The sequence below is a fragment of the Lepeophtheirus salmonis genome, chromosome 6 (genome assembly GCF_016086655.4).
Source record: "Lepeophtheirus salmonis chromosome 6, UVic_Lsal_1.4, whole genome shotgun sequence".
NCBI classification, from domain to species: Eukaryota; Metazoa; Arthropoda; class Copepoda; order Siphonostomatoida; family Caligidae; genus Lepeophtheirus; species Lepeophtheirus salmonis.
In genome coordinates this window covers 21,789,706-21,809,971 of record NC_052136.2, presented here as the reverse complement: position 1 = coordinate 21,809,971, position 20,266 = coordinate 21,789,706, and the positions used below count along the sequence as shown (strand labels likewise).

Here is a 20,266-nt window from a genome sequence, read left to right as displayed (position 1 = left end):
AGAATGTTTGGGAGAAATAGGAGCTTAGATAAAAACTCTACTCTGTTTCTAGCAATGATGTCAACTGAAACTACTACAATATTGATCTTCAACTCTACCCCAGCTCCAACCAAGGACTTGCATTTATAACCTGCAAAAAAATCTTTGGTATTACTTTTCTTCTTTTACGCACGAGTGATCATATTATACTTATAATTCAAGTTTAGAAAATAAAAAACACACATTCAAGTTGTAGCTGTTATGTAAAAGTTATCATATTTTTATCACCTACGGTCATTAGTATGCCATTGATATGGTAGCTTATGTATTATTTATTGTTAGTTTATTTATTTTATAGACACTAGTTATATATTGTATTATAACCAAGAGTAGCTTCTAAATTCTCAACATTAATAAGCACTTCATAGGTCGGGGATGGACATAATAAAGTTTTTATAATTGAAAATATATTAAAAAAGACAAATGACTTATCTTCTTTGTATCTCTCAACCTTTCCTTCTCTAAATTGAATAAAAAATAAATTAAATAAGTTTGTTAATTCTTCATTTAATAGTAGGGAATTATTCAGAGCTTAACAACGACTAATTATTATTTAACCAATCAACGTATATAATACTAATAAATAATAAGAAACAAAAGTAATATAAACTCAACAGTAGAAAAACCAACATAGAATTTTTTTTGTTTTTTTTAATAAACAATAAAGATTTATGTCATTTTTTGACCTCCAAACAATATGAATTTTCATGAAAAAAGTGTTTTTATTATTTTCATAACTTGGTGTTATAGGATCCCGAGATGACCAATATTAACAAGGCTAAGGTTTCATAAAAACACAATGAAGAAGAAATATTCAAAAAATTACTTAAATTTCTTTGAGAATATGCAAATAAATTCTGTTGAGTAAGTTCAATTTTATTGAATATATCTTCATGACGAATGTCTCAAACGATTGAACAAACATCCTTACTTTAGAAACGTTCTCTTTTCCCTAACTTTGAAATGGGGACAAGGAGAAATAAAAGGGTAGTAGCCTTTGTTATTCGTTGTTGTGAACAAACTCTACTATTTGTGAAATTCTAGAGGAAAACTTTTTTTTCTCTCTCTCTATCCACCTTAGTAGGTATCTACCTACATTTATATATGATATGTATTTTCCCCATGGATGATGTAAGACTTCATATATATAAATATTCTACCTAAACTTTGAAGGGATGAAAGGAAGAGATAGAAAATAACTTCACAAACAAAGACTGATCCATCTTTTCATAACTTTTACAAAAATAATAATAAATATAAACTAACTTTGTACTTTAAAATAACAAAAAAACAAAGTGAGTAAAAAACAGGAGTGTAGGAAAGGGCTGAGTCTCATGTCACTGAAAGTATCTTTACTTTAATCCTTCTATACACATATTAAGACACGAGTGCACATCTACCTCATATAAAATATCCAGTTACCTTTCAATATCATATAGTACAAATCACTTTTTAGTGTACATATAAGTTATCTATGAAATAACCATCTGTCAATTCTTTTTGAATAAGATAAACAAGACCTGACCAATACGCCCAAATTCGAAATGGGTGTTACATTAGAAGATGCAAAGTGTCAGTTTTATGACAATTAAATGAAATACACACGATATCAAATAATTTCCAACAGTATCCCACACATTAGGCTTTGTATCTATAAAACATCAAATGCTTTTTTCAAGCGTTGATATTTTACGTATCGCTATCCCTATTTGTGTGAAAACGTTGATTGGTTGCAAACGAATTAGCTGATGTTATGTTGTGAATAACTTCCTACAATTAAAGTAATAAACGTCCCACACTTGGCTGATATCCATATAATTTCAGACCTTTTTTCTTTTCTTTTTTTTTAGTAAAGGTTGAGAGAATTACAATCCACTAATATGTACAACACATTTAGTATGTACTTTTACCAGTTGTAGATCTTTTCTACCTTATTATTCTACTGCAATCGAATGATATATGTTAAAGTTCTATAACCTTAATATTTAATGAAAAATAATCCAACATTTGATTAGCACGACGTGATTAGTTAACTACGACGTAATAACGAGCCATTTTTCTTCTTCTTTTTGCAGGAGGAAAGATTGCAAAATGCATTAACAATTTTGATATGACGAATACCACGACCTTACCATACTTATATAATAATTTATATTGCACATTTTCTTTTTTTATCAGCTGTCAATTTTTCTACTCCTTTTTCATTATTAGTGCTCTAACCGTAGAATTTAATTTAAGTGTTGTTGAATTGCAAATATTTCTAAATAATTATTCAAAAATAAGCTCAAAATTGGGAAGAATTAACTTTCTACGAAGTGATTTTGTTGGGCCTCTACCTTCTATTTATTTTTGGATGAATGGTTGCAAGATACAATAAAAAGGATGTATTATTAACCTTCTGTTAATAAACATCCTGTTTATAACGTGGTTAGTAAAACGGGTATAAAATAAACCCCAATAGTAAAACGCATTTTAATACATAATAAACAGTTGAATGATTTTAGGAATTACTTCATTTAAACTTTATATCATTCTTTTAACCATTCCATGCACTTTTTACATGTAAATATTAATTAATATTCTAACATTGCTAGTATGAATATAAAACGTCGAGATAGAATAAATCCTTTTTAAAATAATCTCAACAACATGAGTTTGGGGTTTCAACGAGATATGATTTCTTACTCTTAAGGGAAAAACATGAAATTTCTATTTTTGCTAAAAATTCTACGAAATTTCCATTATATTATTTAAATTTTAGGAATCAGATTAATATCCCCATCAGCTTTAATAAGGTTGCATGTATTATATAAAATACTAGATGCAATAGTATAATTTTGTAGCCACCATTCTACGTTACAGTTCTTACACTGTAAAAAAGAATCATACAATAAATCAAAAAAGAAAAACAAAGAAACCACTCTAAGCAAAAAAATTAATGAAATGCACTAAGCCTCGATTAAAAATGACTAAAGATACGCAAAATACAAAAAACAAGGTATATTTAAGATAGATAAGGAATTTCATATAATGTGATTGAATTTTTCAGGAGATTATACTTCGCTGTTGTCTATATTAACTGAAAACTATTGCCGGTAAAATGTAGATTTAAAGCAATAAGTATAACTTACTTACGGAGGGTTACAAAACGTATATTATATATTTTTAAATAATATAAATCATAAGTATCAAATTATTTTGTTACTTGACACGCTGGCTATTTTTTTTTGTTCTTTTTAATTTCTAGACATGGTTGAAACTATCAATGCCTTGTTGTGCTTGTACAAAGATAAAGAAGATCAAACCGAGTATGGTATTTGATTATAGTTTATAAATACAACTATCAAAGGGCATGTGTTCGTGTGTATGTAAAAATATAAAAAAATGGAGTCATATCTTGACTTATGAGTGATTGAGTATTGTGGAAAATACAATTCAATTTTCTCTTCTTATTTTTCATTTATACAGACATACACACATATATTATGTAGATGGTAAAACCGATAGGCAAACGATTGTAAATAGAATGATAATAATTCGCAAAGTTTAATATTGCAAAATATATATATATAAGTTTTGTATAGATATGGATAATTTATCACTTGTCACCCACCCTTCGTAAGAAAAGTTCTCTTCTCTATATATTTACATAAAACTATCAGCGAATTAAAAGAATATATAAATTTAACGATTTGATCAACTAATATAATGTTTATAGGCTGGTTGTTTTTATAATGGATCATATCACTGTTAGTATAAAAATTGACGCTTGAATGGATAAAATAATAAAGATTTGTTGTTTCAACATATACAAAAGTTGATTTAATCTTTTTTCTCTTCCAATAGACAAAAATAGTGGTATGGAAGCAGTAAGATTAGGAAATGAGATTGACTCTAGACGATGTGAAAATCAAACAGAGTTATATTTGGAGCTTTTGTAAATAAATGTATTGGCATGAGTTCGTCTGCTCATAATTTATGTATATACACATCTGCATTGATGCTAATCGGTAGCTTTTTGGGCATGTTAAAAAGAAGCAAAAATCAGCATTGTACACCCGGATATTTGAAGAATGTTTTAGAGAAAATCAGCTTAGGTGCCAAGACGGTTCATTTCAACAGCAACAAGCAGATGTGACGAGAAGGAAGAGGAAATAAACAAATACATGGCAAGAATTGTTTCGATGTCGATCCTCAATTCTACTCAGAGTCCAACAACTCTTATAACTACTCAACAAATCTTTGAGGTTACTCTTCGTCTTGTATGAGCACACACAAATGTTTAATTAGGTATTTAATATAATTGAATGTAGTTGAAAATAAAGTACACTCCTCAGACATTAAATAACAAGGACAAGAGCTCATACTAAGAAAATTTACTCTTCAGTTTGCCAGCTCAAAACAATAAATAAATAGACGGTGAGCTAAATAATACACTTGATTTCCTCACTAATCTTAAGGTAAGCATTATTTAAACTTTCTTGGAACAAAAACAGTTGACCTCCTCTTCTTCACCAGATTTACGTGATGGCTTGGGAGATGATAACCATATTGAATAGCCTTTGCCTGTTATTTATTTTTGCAAATGTCGCTGCCACAAAAAAAATAAGACAAATAGTTTCAAATGAAGAAATTATAATATTTCTGATTATGATATGGAATATTTCATGGATGGTCAATATGCATATTAGTTATGTAGTTTTTTTTTAAGCAAAAAAAAAGAAGATAATACTATTTTTGATTAAAAAGTAAAAATTAGTAAGAAATATTCTTTGCCAGATCATAAAGCTCAAATAGCCACAATTGTATTACTCCTAAATAAATAAGAATGTATACATTGAATAGACTAAAGTGAAGTGATAACATCACAATTAATAGTTTAAAATTAAAATGATTAGAGTTATACATCACTAAGGCATTTTAAGAAGAATAAATTCCAACTTGCACAATGATCTAATACCCCTTATTAATATTTATAAAAAAAAGTATTTTGTCAATAAGGCAAGAGTGGTGTTTGCTTATCTGATTTCTAATTTCTAAACAAAGCCAGAAATTATGGGACCATCTTGCAAAAATATTACAATTCCCTGAATGATAATATTATTTATTGTAAAATATAGCTTTATGTTACTTACATAGAGGGCGCTGTGAAAAAACTCTTACGTTGTTTAATTCTTTTAAACACCAACCTATATACAGTCTATCGCCTTTCCGGGAAACATTTTTTTTATTGTTCATGCCCTTTAGACTCATTCCAATTTTTCTAACTTCAAATTTACTATAGGACTCATACATAAAAAGAACAAGTCAATTCAACTGTTGTTAAAGACTCTTTTTACATTCTATAAACACCAGCCTAGCTACAACATATATGCATAGATAGGTCTGCACATATGTAAATTAATTAGCAATGAGGGATTGAACGAATCATTTTGCACGTATCAAATCATTATAAATCAATATGTGAAGAAGAAGAAAAAATTAATTAAATTATTTGAACAACTACACGTACAATTATAGATTCTCATTTTTCTGGTGAAACGTTTAGACATTACTATTGCATTGAACCGTTGAATAATGCTTTAAAAAATAGGTAATAAATAAAGTGGAATGGGGCTGGGATAGTTACATATGTGCATAATTACATATTTGGCACTAATTTCAAAATCCTTTCTTCATAACACCCCTAAATTTAGACGAAAGAAAGGGCAAAAAATACTCCAGATAATTAAATTAAGACTCTTTTTATTTTGTTAGCCATCTATGAAAGACATTTTTTTTGGCAGCTTAGAGGGCTATTAATAAGACCCATTCCTAAATAACTTCACACAGAACATATTATGTAAGTAAAAAGTTGTTATAAAAGGTCTTGGGATTTTTCAAATTTGTATATATACGGGGTGGGAATTTTAAATCCGGAAAACATATGGATAATACATATCATGATTTATTTCTCTATAGCAATGCACAAATCTTTTGATATTACATGACAGGCTCCATATTAAAGTCAATCACTCCAACCAACCAACCACCTCCAGCTTTAACTACACCCTCCAACCTACTCCAGAACCTGGACAGGCATTGATGAGGAACTCGTTGTTAAATGACCACTGCCTCGAGTATAGAAATTTGTAAGGAGTCAACAGTGTTTTGTGTACGTTTATTGAATTCTCTTTCCAAGACATCCCAAGCATAGTAGTCCAATTATCTCAGATCTGGTGAGATGTGAGGTCACATTTCCTTTGCCTAGACTGCACCAATTGAAATTTTTTTGCATGACGCTATATTTTTTAACTTCATTTTAAGTTTTCGGCTCTACTATTTTTGGAGTAATTTGTGTTCTATGTATGTGCGTGTGGCAGTACGGAGGGACACAATAACATCCGCACGACTTTTGTATTAGGAGGACATCTAAAGGATTTTGTATTTTTTCTTATACAGCTTTTCAGTTGAATATGATGAGCACACTTCATAAGCATAGATTTATGGTTAGCCAAAATATTGAAGTCTATTATTGATTCAGATTTAAAATCCCCACCCTGTATGTAATATACTTAAGAAATGTTTTTTATGCCCTTTGACATAAAAATGATATCTTAAAAACCTTGTATGCTATGTTTTTTTAACTACATATAATCAAACATTTGCAATTGAGGTTAAGCTCCAAAGAGGTACTTTGAAATCAATGTTTTTTTTTATTAAAAGGCCAAAAATGACGCCTTTTTTAGACATTCTTGACATTAAGGATTAGAAAAAAAAAAAAATAATAATACCCCCCTACATACTCAGTCAAGTCTTAAACTTTAGAAACTTTCCAAAAAAAGTAGGAAAATATAATAATCACTATAGTTTAAAGACATTGATGCTTTATAAATTAATGATTTTATAATTTATTATTTAACCCACCCTCAGTGAAACGGAATATTATACACCACAAAACTTATATAAATTCTTCTTATTACACTGAATCTACATCTTATGAATCAATACTTTTCAATATGGTCCTAAAACATTCGATTCAATTGGAAATGGATGGAATATTTAAAAATAAATAATACAAAAATTAAAATTGCGTAATTACGTAAAATATCCGATCAATTGCTTATCATTTAACCTATTACATTTTATTTTTCGGGGTTCCTTTTCAATCAGTTCATTAACAGCGTCATACATATATGATTTTTAGGATTGGGGAACTATTTACACCCTTTCGTACACTAAATTTAACAAAAAAATTCCATTGTATTTACATATTAAAACAAATATCAAATAATTTTTGTTTCGAGGCTAGGACACTTATACATAGGAAAAAAAGATACGTGGATACTGCAGTAGAAAGGATGAAAGGTCATGATTAAAACTTAAAATTAACTCGGAGAACAGGTTTTCCTTGTTCTAGATCTGTGGTTTCCAACCTGTGGGTCGCAACTCCAACTGGAGTAGGATAAAAAATTTCGTGTTGTCGCCTAAGGTCTCCTAAAAAGTTTTCGTATGATACCGAACGTTGACCTGCTGTATTCCGTGCTAATATAAATAATTTCTAATTATAATAGTCAACAAATCTTTTTTTTTGTAAAATTTCAGATTGCAAATAATGAATTGAAAGACAAGAATGAATAAAATAAAATTCTGCGAGGAATTTTCTAAAGTATGGATTTACTGTTATAGTCGAAACAGGAATTGAAAAAACACAATGTGTCATTTGCAAAGAAAGTATCCCAAATGAATCTTTGAAGCCCAAAAAAATGAAAAACAATTTTGAGGCTAAATATCCTAACTTTACAGATACGGATTTCCAGTAGTTTTAAGAACAATGCTAATGTTTTAAAAAAAAAAAAAAAAAAAAAAAAAAGTTTATGACTTACGACAGCAAATACCAACAGCAAAATATGGCAGTCATTAAGACTTCATATTAGATTACACTCAGAATCGCCAAAGTTAGAAACTCCATTCCATTATCGAGAAGTTGTTGCTTCTATTAACCAAAGATATTGTTTGAGTTATCCATGGGGCAAAATATAATAACCAATTTAAAACAATATCCTTATCTTATAACACTGTCACTAGTTAGGACCAAAAATGCAGTGAAGGAGGATCAAATTAACTAATTCTGTCTACTTGGAGTAGCTGAAACAGCTGTTCTAGAGAAGAAAAATATATAATAGTTTAATTTAAAAAAAAATCAAAAATAGGAGTTTTAGATTTTTGAAGAAAAAGGAATACATATTTTGACTTGACACACCCTCATGTATACATATGTGAGTTTTTTTTTTTTTTTTTTTGAGACGTACCTTGGTATTTACAACCTCCTAATGAAGAGATTAAAGTTTTTATAAAATAAGTATTAACGGTATGGCCAGTGACAAATACCTTATATGTAATAGAGTGAGAAAAAAAAAGTTTTGGAAACATTCCTTTAGCCACATGATGTCTGTGAAAGGTAATCAGTCCAAAAAACATGTTTGAACCATAAAAATCAAATGATTTCTCTTTATTACTACCAACAAACGGATTCGGAACTGCCTAGGTTCACGCATAAGTACATATGTATATTTATAATGGTAGATGCCATCATTTGAAAGTGGATAATATTATTTTTGAATATTTTATTGGATTATAAAGAGATTAATAAATTAACAAAAATACTTGTGCTTTATGTTGCGTACAAGTTGTGATATATGTCAAATTTTGTAACTTGTATAAGCAGATTGTACAAGTTAGAATTTTTACGTCCCATTACGTTTTATTCAATTGCAGCAATGGTAATTTTATTCACCAACTATTTATCGGTTTTATCATTGAATTTATTAAAACTACGTATTTATCATGTATTTACGAATGATATAGCTGTGGTGGACATTGTAATTTTACATATACACAGTATGCCACAAAATAGTCCATAATTACACTATTCTTTATTTTCATTTTTTTAAATGATATTATTTATTTCATTACACTAATTATCTACTTATGATTAATTTAATTATTATACTTACTTTTTTTTTTTGTAAAGGAAAGAGAACAATAAAAAAATAACTGAAATTAATAATTTAGATGCAAGGCGATTAAAAAAGTTTATAACTGCCTCATATTCAAATTATTTAATTAGTATTCCCTCATTATTAATTATATTGTTAGTTTTATGCTCATAAGTAATTCAATGATTTTCTACGGCATATTAGTGTAATTCATATTCAACACAACCTAACTAGATTATTTCATTTATTTTTTTTAATAAATATTCAAAACTAAATTCACCAAATATCAATAAAATTGACTTTTTCTATGGGCAATTTAAAAAAATATAAGCTTTATTTTATACCTTCATATATGATATAAAGCACTTGAAGAAGAAATAAAAAAGGTATTAATAGCTTTCATGTATGGACCTTCATTTTACTCGATTTTTTTGTGGTTATATACATTTTTTATAAATTTTGATCATGATAAATTAATAAATAATTCAATTTTCACATGTTCAAATGTTTGTTTCAATTATTCGTTTTCTTTGATTTTCATCTATATAGTTCTTTCATGTCTAAATATAGAACTGAATAGTCTTTTTTTTACCTAAAAACTTGATTAAAAAACAGCTTTAATGGCCAAACATGTAGAAATTGAAAGTTTTAATGGTCATTTTCCTGCTCTATGGCTTAAATAAGAATATTAAATGTGTGTTTTAGATAGCGGGCACTTCAAAACCTTCATTTTGTTCCATAGTGTTATTTTTCCTAATCTGCTCTTCCATAAGTTGGAAACTTTAATAGACGACATATCCACTGAAAAACATCACAAAATAAAGTTTAATGCTCCTTACTTTCTAATATGTTTAAATTTTTAAAATAGGGATAAATAATTAATAATAGTACTAATATCTTGCAGATCACCAATATATGTTTTCAAAAAAAAAAAAAAATAAGGTCACAAGGTTTTGGACATATATTAAATCCCTAATTATGATGCACATCTTCATTACCTCTACCAGATCTTTAAAAATGACTGACCAGGGAGACATTGTACCATAAATTACATGGAACCTCTTTGAGCTTATTGTTTTGATCTTACATCCATTCTAGGCCCTTTGATTGGTGATAATTTTTATCAAATGAGTCCATAATTAAACTATTAATGTATCAACAATCCATGAAATATTCAAATTTTGCATCAGAATTCAGGGGCCAAGCAACAGAGGGAGAGGAAGCCATGGCCATCTTGAATTAATTGAATAAATTCATGAATTTAAGGCAAAATTTCCTCGACATTCGGTAAAATGAGGAAATGTTCGAGCAAATGAAGACGCTTGGTAATCCATCGAATAGCAACATTTTTTTTCGAAGCCTGCAAGTACCTTAAGTTCTTCATTTATAATTTGCAGATTTTTTTTTTTTTTTTTTTGGTTATTGCAACATGTACACATAAATATTTGATTAGATTATAAAGAGACATTTAACCAAACAAAAAAAAAGGAAACATATTTACTAATTTTTTTTCTGTAGACGATACATCAAGGCAATAAATTAAAATGTATTATCTAATTCTAAACACGAACCAAGAGAATATCTAAAGACAAACAGATATACAATGTATGTAGAAAATATGATATTTAAAATGAAAAAACACCAAAAAACTTATTGAGTGATTTATGAGTTATATTTATTACCCATATTATATTTGTTATCATTATTTTTATGAGGCTTAAATAAACAATGAGAGAGGAAGACAAATATGAGATCCATCATTGTTGCTTCAATTGCTTGTATGAACAAACGTTCTTCGTTATCCCGGATATATAGTGGTACCGGAATACCTACGTAACTAACAAGATACTATAGTAAATTGATACATTTTTGGAATCAGTACTTGCAGTTCCACTACGTCATACAAAATTTGGCTCACCGATGGCGTAATCCTTCGATTTCTAAGCCATTCCTATACAAAACTCACATTTATATATATATATCTAAATAAAGTTATTCCATTTTTGAGCTGTCTAAATTTTAAGGACACATCCTAATTGAACGCAAATGCTGTCCTATAGAACACATGACAATTGGCGTATTATCTAATTTTAATAAGCACTCTATTTTGACTCTAATTTCCTTGATTGTAGAAAGTAATAAGTGATCGCACCTAGACTGTTTATTAAATATAATAGACATGATAAAACTTCAGTAAAGAAAATAAAAGAAGGAAAACCCTTTCTTCTTTTATTTCTTATTAATTATCCTGTTAGATAATATAAATTTAAATTTAGAATGTGAATATTATATTTATATTCCAACAAAGAAAAATAAGCACATTCACAGTGTTCCAGTCCCCCCCAAACAAAAATAAATAAATAAAAAATAAAAATATGTATATATAAATCATCGTTAGAATAAAATGGCCCGTTCCATAGTACTGCATAACGTTTGTTGAACACTTTTACAGATACAGTTACAAGTACATATGTCAAATTTTACTATGTAGTGCGTAAGTTTTCATTTTTTGGTTGCAAGTAGGTATTACCGATTGAAGAATTTGCATTCACAGGGCACACTCTGTTCATTAGTAGCATTGATTAATATTTGAGTGTTGGGTTAAACTATTATTTAGCCTTAGTAATTATTTTGTTGTGATATTAAGGATCTCAATTATCCATCTCTGGACGATAGACTAAAAGGGAAGAATAAGAAATCCTCCAGGTTTGCAAAACTTTGTCATCTAAGACTTTTGTCAGAGGGGATTGTAAGGAACTGGGAATGCTTTTAATTCTCTACATAAGTGGGGAAGAGGATAAATTTTTCGATGGTTCATTTGACCTGGTGTATAGTTCAACAATTACCTATTGGGATAAACTAAATTGATTTGTACGATTTTTTATTTTTGGTTATCTGTCTTGGTGGTTTACAGTTCCATTTCCTTCATCAGCACCTTTGAATGATCTCATACAGGTGAATAACTTTATCAGTGATATGAAGTTCTATAAAACTTGTGTGGATGCAGCAATCAAGGCATTCCCAACACATTTGTGGTGCATAACTGAAAAACTCGTTCGTAGCATTAGCGTTATTTTTGGATCGAGCTAGAAATGACATCAAAACATACATGGTATCGAAATTACTGACTTTAAGACAAAGATTCTGCAGCAAGAGGCATGGCTCAAGATATTACCTTCCAAATCAAAGAAACAGAAAGCAAAAAAAGTAGTTGGTATTTAAAAATTGACAAATGGTCTATATATTTATTTATATATGTAAATTAGTATCAAAACGATAAAAAAAAAAGATTAAAAGTTTTCTATTACATAAAAAAAAAAGATAATTTATTATATTTTCTTGGTTTAGAATAGGGATGTTAAACGAATTCAGAATATTCAAATAATAGTCTTTGGAAATTTAATATATTCTATTCAAAAATATGGAATTAAATATTTCGAATTGAAGGTTGTTTGAAAGTAAAAATGATGTTATACTATTTTGATTTAAGACCAATACTACTAAAAATATATATTACGTACCCATCTGTTTTATTTAAACACTTTTTTGGCTTGTGATAATGTCATTTGGTCATTTGTTGATTGGTGGACCATCACAATTATACATCTACTGCTTCAAAGCATATTAATCTTTCATAGGCATAATAGTCTATAGATGTTATTACCAGATGGATCCATTAGATAAATTGTATAGATACATGAGATCTTATGTTTAATACTGTTTTCTTTTACATAAAGATAAGATAAAGGCTAAATGTCTTAGCTTAGTTCAAACATGGTTGAATTTTGTTCAAGGGATACATATTTTGTAAAATTATTAATTACAAATTGGTAATTCAACAATCATTATCATTTTGCATATAATTTAAGAGCTCAAGTTTTGACCCAGTGTCGAACCCCCAAAAAAATAGATTAAAATTACCTTTAATAAAATATAGATAATAATAACTAGACTTTCCTTTTGCTATCGTGTTGGTAACTTAAAGCTTTTGACCTTCAATTGCTCTTGATCATAACAACCTTACCCATATCTCACGTTTCACCGTTATATGTAGGTAAAAATAAACTATCAATAAGTTTGATTTTGTTGTTGTTATTTTTCCGACACAATGAGTTTTACATATTCTTTTATTGATGTATTTTGTATGAAGGTACATTACATCTCCTTCTGTTATTGTTGTTGTTCAAGAGAGAGAGAGAAAACATCGATTTCTGATCCTCCTTTATGATCAATCACTTGACAAGATACACATGAATACATAGATGCATCAATGTATGATGATCGTCTCTCATCTTTGTAGTTTGTAAGTACATTGTACAGGGTGCCACAGCATTTGTTACAAAATCTACATTATCTAAATCAATGAGCTTTTTAAATTTGTTTACACAAATAATTAAAAAAATGATTAAAAATTTTGTAAGTAATTCAAATTTGAAAACATTTTTTTCGATACTGCCTCTCCCAGCAGTGATAATTACCTCGATAAAAGGGCAGAAACTACTAAAATATTTCTCCATAATTCTTCAAGAACCTTGGGCCGAACACGGATAATGCCTTTATTAAGAGAATCCAGATTTGGCGAAGCATTAAATTTTAACTCCCTTTCAACGACGCTATACCAAAAATTCTTAAGCACGTTGAGATTAGGGGATAAGGAAATCCATATACTCGAACAACATGTTTTCCAGGATTTTTCATTCTTTTTCTTACCACTGATGCTGTTATAAGGGGTTTGAGGACTCTGATTAAGCTCTTACTGAATTTCATTTCTTGAACTAGGATATGCATTGAGATGATTGGGTCATACTTCATGATAGTCTTCAAATTGGGACTGAAGTTCACATTTCTCTTTCTGTTTTGGTCACCAATTCTAACTTGAATCAGATGATAGACCAAAGTGTTAATGGTCTTATTAACATTGTAAAACAGTATGGACGTTTACAAATTTGGAAATGATCTTCTTTGAGTCCATTCCTGAGTAAAAGAGGTCTGAAACTTTTCTTCCTTTTGCTTCCCATTATTCCATAATTCAAAATAGAAATTAATATATTAACATAAATGAAAAGTAGACATTCCATTTTCACATAAAGGTACAGTTTGATCCGTTATGGCTTATAAAAGAATAAACAATTTTTTTAAAGTATTTTGTAAGAGTGGTTACGCACCCTGTATGTTTGAACGGATGCCTGTAATATCTGATAGAGAGATATGAACATATGTATACATGAGGTAGGTAATCATAGGTGGGTAGGTAGGTAAAAGCTAATTATTTTGAATGTTTGTAGATACGCACATACATAGGTAGAATTATTTTTCCTTTCTCACAAGACCAAGTGCATTTCTGTGTTTTTTATACTCATATACAGATATATGACATGTGTATTTAATTCTTTCATCCCGTGGTCAATTATGGTCAATTCAATGCACTAAATATGGTCTTGCCTACGTACATATTATCATATTATATTGCATATTTTGTACCCCTCTACCAAATATATTTTTAATCATAGGATTTGTAAATACTCGTTCTAAATTAAAATGCTCACAAGTCTAAGTGAAGTCCAAATAATTGAATATTTTCATCAACCCAATTCAAGTAATCAGAAAATAACTTATACTTAAAGAATACTGAATACAGTGGAAATATTGAAAGGACTGTCGAATCAATGTCGATTCGCAAGTTTTGGCTATAGAGTCCAAATTGTTGTATCAAGTCGAGTTGCAAGCCTTCAAAATATTAACTTCTGATTAAAACTGTTGATTGTAGTTCCATAAAGTCATTAAAAAATGACCTTCCAATAACGTAACTGCCAAATTTCTGATTTTCACACAAACAAAATTTTCCGTCGTAAAAAGAACACTAGAATAAATATTGTAAATTATGTATATTCAATATCACTCTTTTGTAAAATGCTTTAAACCCTTCCATCTGTAAATGCTCTTTCTATGACACTGTTAGTTAACTGGGTAAAAAAAGAAACCCCGAAAATATAAAGTATATAATTAAGAGTTATAATAATCATGTAATTTCCATTTTTTCTCTACTAAATATCAATTAGAATATTATAAATTATGAATACAAGAAATTGAAAAAAATAAGTTATTATCTTATTTAATCTTAACAATATTAATTTTGGGTTTCAACACTATATTATTTGTAATTATTAAATTAAAAATCACGATTTTTTTTTCTAAAAATATGTATGAACTTTTCATTACTCTATACGCATTTTGAGAATTGAATTAGAACCCATCCATTTTTAATGAAGTTTCGTGTATTTTTATAAAATAATAGCTATCATATGACAGTTGAACACCTCAGACCCACAGAGATAAAAATCCTGAAGTGATGCCATAAATAAACGTTAAAAGGCTCGTATTTGACAAAATATTCAATTGTAATAATAAGAAAAGGATATTTTAACTGCATAAAGGGCTCTTTAAAGAAGTTATGTTTGATCCCTTCAGTATTTTACATATTTATCTTAATGGAACTCTTTAGTTTTTATTGAATTTATTATGTGTTTATTAGAATGTTTTCATACAAGGTCAGGGGAAATTAATGTATAACTAACTATATTTTTCATTGTATTGGTCAACTAACTTTCGCCTTCAAAATAACGCATTGCTTTTGCTTAGCGTAATCACACTACTTTTATTTTATTTATCTGCTCAGTCTTCACATAATAAAAGAAGAATCTAAGAAATTGAAAGGAAAAAGAACGACTTTTAAGCAAATTAGTTATTAATTCCACTAAACCTCGATTAAAAATTACTATATATATGAATAGATCGTAAACAAGGCATTCTCAGCATAAATAAAAAATTGCATTATATCAAATTGAATATTTGTAGGAGCATACTGAAAAGTATTGACAATGAAATGTAGAAGTATAGGAATAAGAAGCATTATTAGCTATGGGTGTATGACATCTCAGTTAACTAACGTAAAGGACATTCTTGTCATTATATTTAACCAAAAAAATAATAGAAAACGATACCAACAACTTTATCGTTACAAACATGATTTTAGTTATTTGGAAAAGGGGAGTGGGGGTTATCATAACCTCTCTCTAATTAAACATACATACATACTCGTATATATAATATATTTGAGCCACATAAATTATGGTTATCTATAACTATAAAATATGTATCAGTATAGTTATATTTTTTTCTAATTCAGTGAATGGACCAATAACGATATAAATAATAAGCTTATATCATATTTATCTCATTTCATTATGAGATAATAATTTTTATTTCAATTTATTTTACTACATAACATACATTTCCCCCTCTTCTACTTAGTGGTTAATATAGTTTCATACATGCCTGAAATGCTTTAATGGGTTTCTGTGACTATATTTGTTCTTATTTATTGTTTGATCCAATATGGCACACTTAACTTTGGTTCAACCCTTTATAAAAAATACGTAATTCTATTTATACAGATAATTGCGTTGAGTTTTGGTCTGAGTACGTTATATTATTATTGTTGGATCCTGTTGATCCTTTGATGAAGTTCAGTCTGTATTGGGTCTATATTAAAATTTGATCTTGATAGGTATAGACCGATTTTATTGATAAATTGTTGATGAAGTTGATGTGTGTTTCATAAGTCATTAGAATGGTGTCACGTTATGCTTAAAGGGTTTCATATGTGTACTTGTATAATTTGGATGGAGAGAAAATCGGTCCATAGAGTGAGGCCCAAAAAAATTGGTTCACAATTTCAAAACGATTAAATTTCAGTCTACGATCTGAGACTGCAGTCTTGAACAAAATATTGGTCCAAGCCGATCTAAAAAAATCCCAGGAAAAAATGATCAATGAGAAATACTTCTCAAAAAAAAATTACTCACGAAACCTATAAACATATTTATAGCTGAAAAAATAATTAGATTTCCTTAGCTTTTTCGTCAAAGGCTTAAAAACTATAACTCATTTTATGTTGTCACAATATGTTCGTCAACGACTGCTATGTAACAATATAAATTAGAAATGTATAAAGCGTAAAATTAACTTTTAAATTGTAAGCTGTACTAATTTTCAGAAAAATAAATTTACTTAAAAAAAACTCTACGAGAATATGTCAATACATACTGCCCTTTGAGCCGTATATCTTTTACAATCAGATAAATTAATCTTAATAAAATTAGATTTTGACATACATAAGCGCAAAAAAAAGATTAAACTATCCTATTAGTGCTTTGCAAAATAATGATTATGAAAACAGCAGTGCAAGACAGATTGTTTAATTCATGTTTGATGTGGACTTCATAGACAACTCCTAGATTAGATAAAAGTCATTTTAAAACTCACCCTCACACCAATTAAAGGAACACTACGCTTTAAGAAAAACACATTTACTCAGAAATATTTATATTATAGCCTTATATAAAAATTAAAATCTGGGATATATAATAATGTTTCTGAACCAAAGTAGGCTCTACATCGAGAAAAATATTCATAATTACATTTTATTTTATAAAAATAAATTTTAGGTATTGTTGGCATTAAACATTTCCTTACAGTTAATTTTCAGTCACAAATAATTATCTAAATCAGTAGTAGTTTAATGGCAGCTAAAAATTTGAAAAAATAAATAAAAATATTATACTTTTCAAAATATCAAAATATTTACATTATGATATACTTTTTCTATAGAGTTTCGATATAATGAACAACTATGTATGTAGATGAAACCTATTGCATTAATCAAGAGGCATAACTTATTGACCTCATTCATTATGCATGAATAATATTTATTCTTGCATGTCTATGCGTGTAATTAAGACATTAGAGTTTCAATTAAATATTTATGTGTACATACACATTTTTCCAAATATTAAATGCAATTCAATTTGAATGAAAAATGTTAATTTTTATTATCTTTTCCTGCGTTTGGGTCAATGACTAACTTTGATAAATATAACAATTGATTTCCTTTATAGCAAGAAAATAGTGTTGGTCGGTATACCGGTAGTGTAAACGGTTTTTGAAACGGTGAATCACTAAATAAGTATTGAAACCGTTACTTACAAAGTCATTACATCATAAAAAATAAGCCTAATGATGTTGTTATCCCATAAAAATATGAACAAATTACTCCTCACAAAATTGTTCTTAATAAAAAAGCAACAGACTATACGAGTATATATTTTATAAGGAAATTCTTTCAATTTCTAAGCTAGCCCCAGCCTTACTACAAACCCTTTCGATGCCCCTGTATTTAGTATGTGTTGGTCCTTATTTATTCCGTCCAGTTCAGTACAATCTAAAAACCGATATTAACAGTCCTTGAGACCGGTCATTGGAATGATCCTAAAAAATCTTGATGGTTTATAATCCCATATATGAGATATGAAATAAGATAATTGAAATTATCTTTGCAAAAATCTAAAAAAATATTTTTTCATTATAATGCAATTTACTACGAACATATTATTATTTTCACTTAGTTATATAATTTATTTTATTATATAATTGACTACTTTTCAAAAAGGAAAAACACCCTTAATGACGTCACAAGGGATCAATTTTACCTTATTTAAGGACTGACAATTGTGGCTGGACTGGATTGTAGTCCTTAGTCATAAATAAGGACCGACACAACTTTGACTTTATTTACATGTGAATATCCCTCATGATACTTTTTATATATATTTTTAGTCAAAAAAAGTATTCAAACGTACTTATTACAGATACTTATTTTGAACAGAAACTGATACTAAAATATCAATATTGTGACAACACTTTATTAAAAAAATATTATTTTTAATTATAAAAGTAAAACTGTTAGGAAGGGGGTGTTGATGGATGAGTTTTAAAACTTTTCAATATACTTTGATTATAGTTTTTGTTTAATATTATTTATTTTTGTACTTTAAAATAAATATGTAAATTGTAAATATTTCAAGGACTCATTAACAAAGAAAAAAAAAATTGTCGCAAAATATATAAAATATTAAAAAAAAGTTAAAACACCTTACCTTCAACATGTTTTAGTAGTTTGAGACTAACATAAAAGAGTAGTAGAAAAAAAGTCCTTTGAAGAATCATGGCACTCACTACCTTCAAAGTCGGTGATTATTAAAAAATACTTTAACAAATAATTTTTTAATATATATTTGTTGTATGTAGAGTCTAATTCCGTCCTGGTTATATACTTTGATGAAAGAAATTATAAATTTATTTTTGACCTTCTATAAAGGCCAAAACACACGGATCCAAATATCCCTTATGGACTTCTTCATCTTATATCCAAGTAGAGGTCTGAAAAATAGAAAAAGAAGGTTGTTAAATTAAGTTGTGGTACAAGGGTCTTTTGGGAAATTTTCGTTGAGGGGGATCCAAAGAAATAATGGGATTTCTTGAGTAAATAATAAATACCTACAGTAAAATATAATTGTGTCTGTATTTTTTTTTTTTTTTTAATTCTTGAATAAGTAAGACTATTTAAGGTAATCTTACTCATATATTCTTATTTTATTCATTTATCATAATCACTAAATTTGCACAGGTTATTTTTTAGAGACTACAGATCCCGCTTTTTTAAATTTCATAACTCAGTTTGATAAAAGTCTTAAAAAGTAAATCATGAACGAACTAATTTTTGGATAGTGCTGGGGATTGTTTATTTGTGAAACACAAAATTCGACCCACGGGCTTAGAATCTACTCTTGTATCACTAGAATATATGTAACTATTGACTTTTTTCATTTAGTACGTACTCAACGTTTAATTAATCAATTATATATCATTGGTCATGAATGTTGTTTACTTATTTGTAGTTTGTTTAAATACCCGAAAATAAAAGCGCCACCTTGTGTTTATGTTCATCTTATACATACTTGTTTATTATAACAACTTAGCACATCAGCGCCATCTTACGGTTATTTATGGGTTTTTAAATTTGCTCATGCGCTATTAATCTAAGGATATAGTAGGAAATAATTGACTACATAATTTCCTGGGAATTTTCCATTGCTGTGAAACCCGAGAAAACTCAGTGAAAAAGAAATCCTACAATATAATTCATACTAGGGATAAATATAGATAATAAGAGTACATCATTATTAAATGACGAATATCAATATTAGCATGGAATAGGTAATATCAATTTTTGGAGTGGAGTAATTTCCTATAGTTATATATCGTTAATAATAATACTTATGAGTAATGTGTTGAATACACTTCTTTAGAGAGCCCATCAAGTGTTTTTTCAGCTTATGACCATACCTACA

At 28.4% G+C, this 20,266-nt stretch overlaps 1 protein-coding gene across 6 annotated transcripts in view; it reads right to left on the bottom strand.

Moving 5' to 3' along the window:
- The window catches only part of fra (neogenin protein frazzled), a 290,853-nt gene that overhangs the window by 160,131 nt on the left and 110,456 nt on the right, over nt 1-20,266 (bottom strand). For all 6 annotated transcript variants that reach the window (XM_071889049.1, XM_071889048.1, XM_071889051.1 and 3 more), the window contains one exon: nt 19,013-19,295. In XM_071889049.1, the coding sequence (XP_071745150.1) occupies nt 19,013-19,082 (70 nt within the window). In that variant the 5' untranslated portion in view covers nt 19,083-19,295. The remainder of the gene's footprint in view (nt 1-19,012; nt 19,296-20,266) is intronic.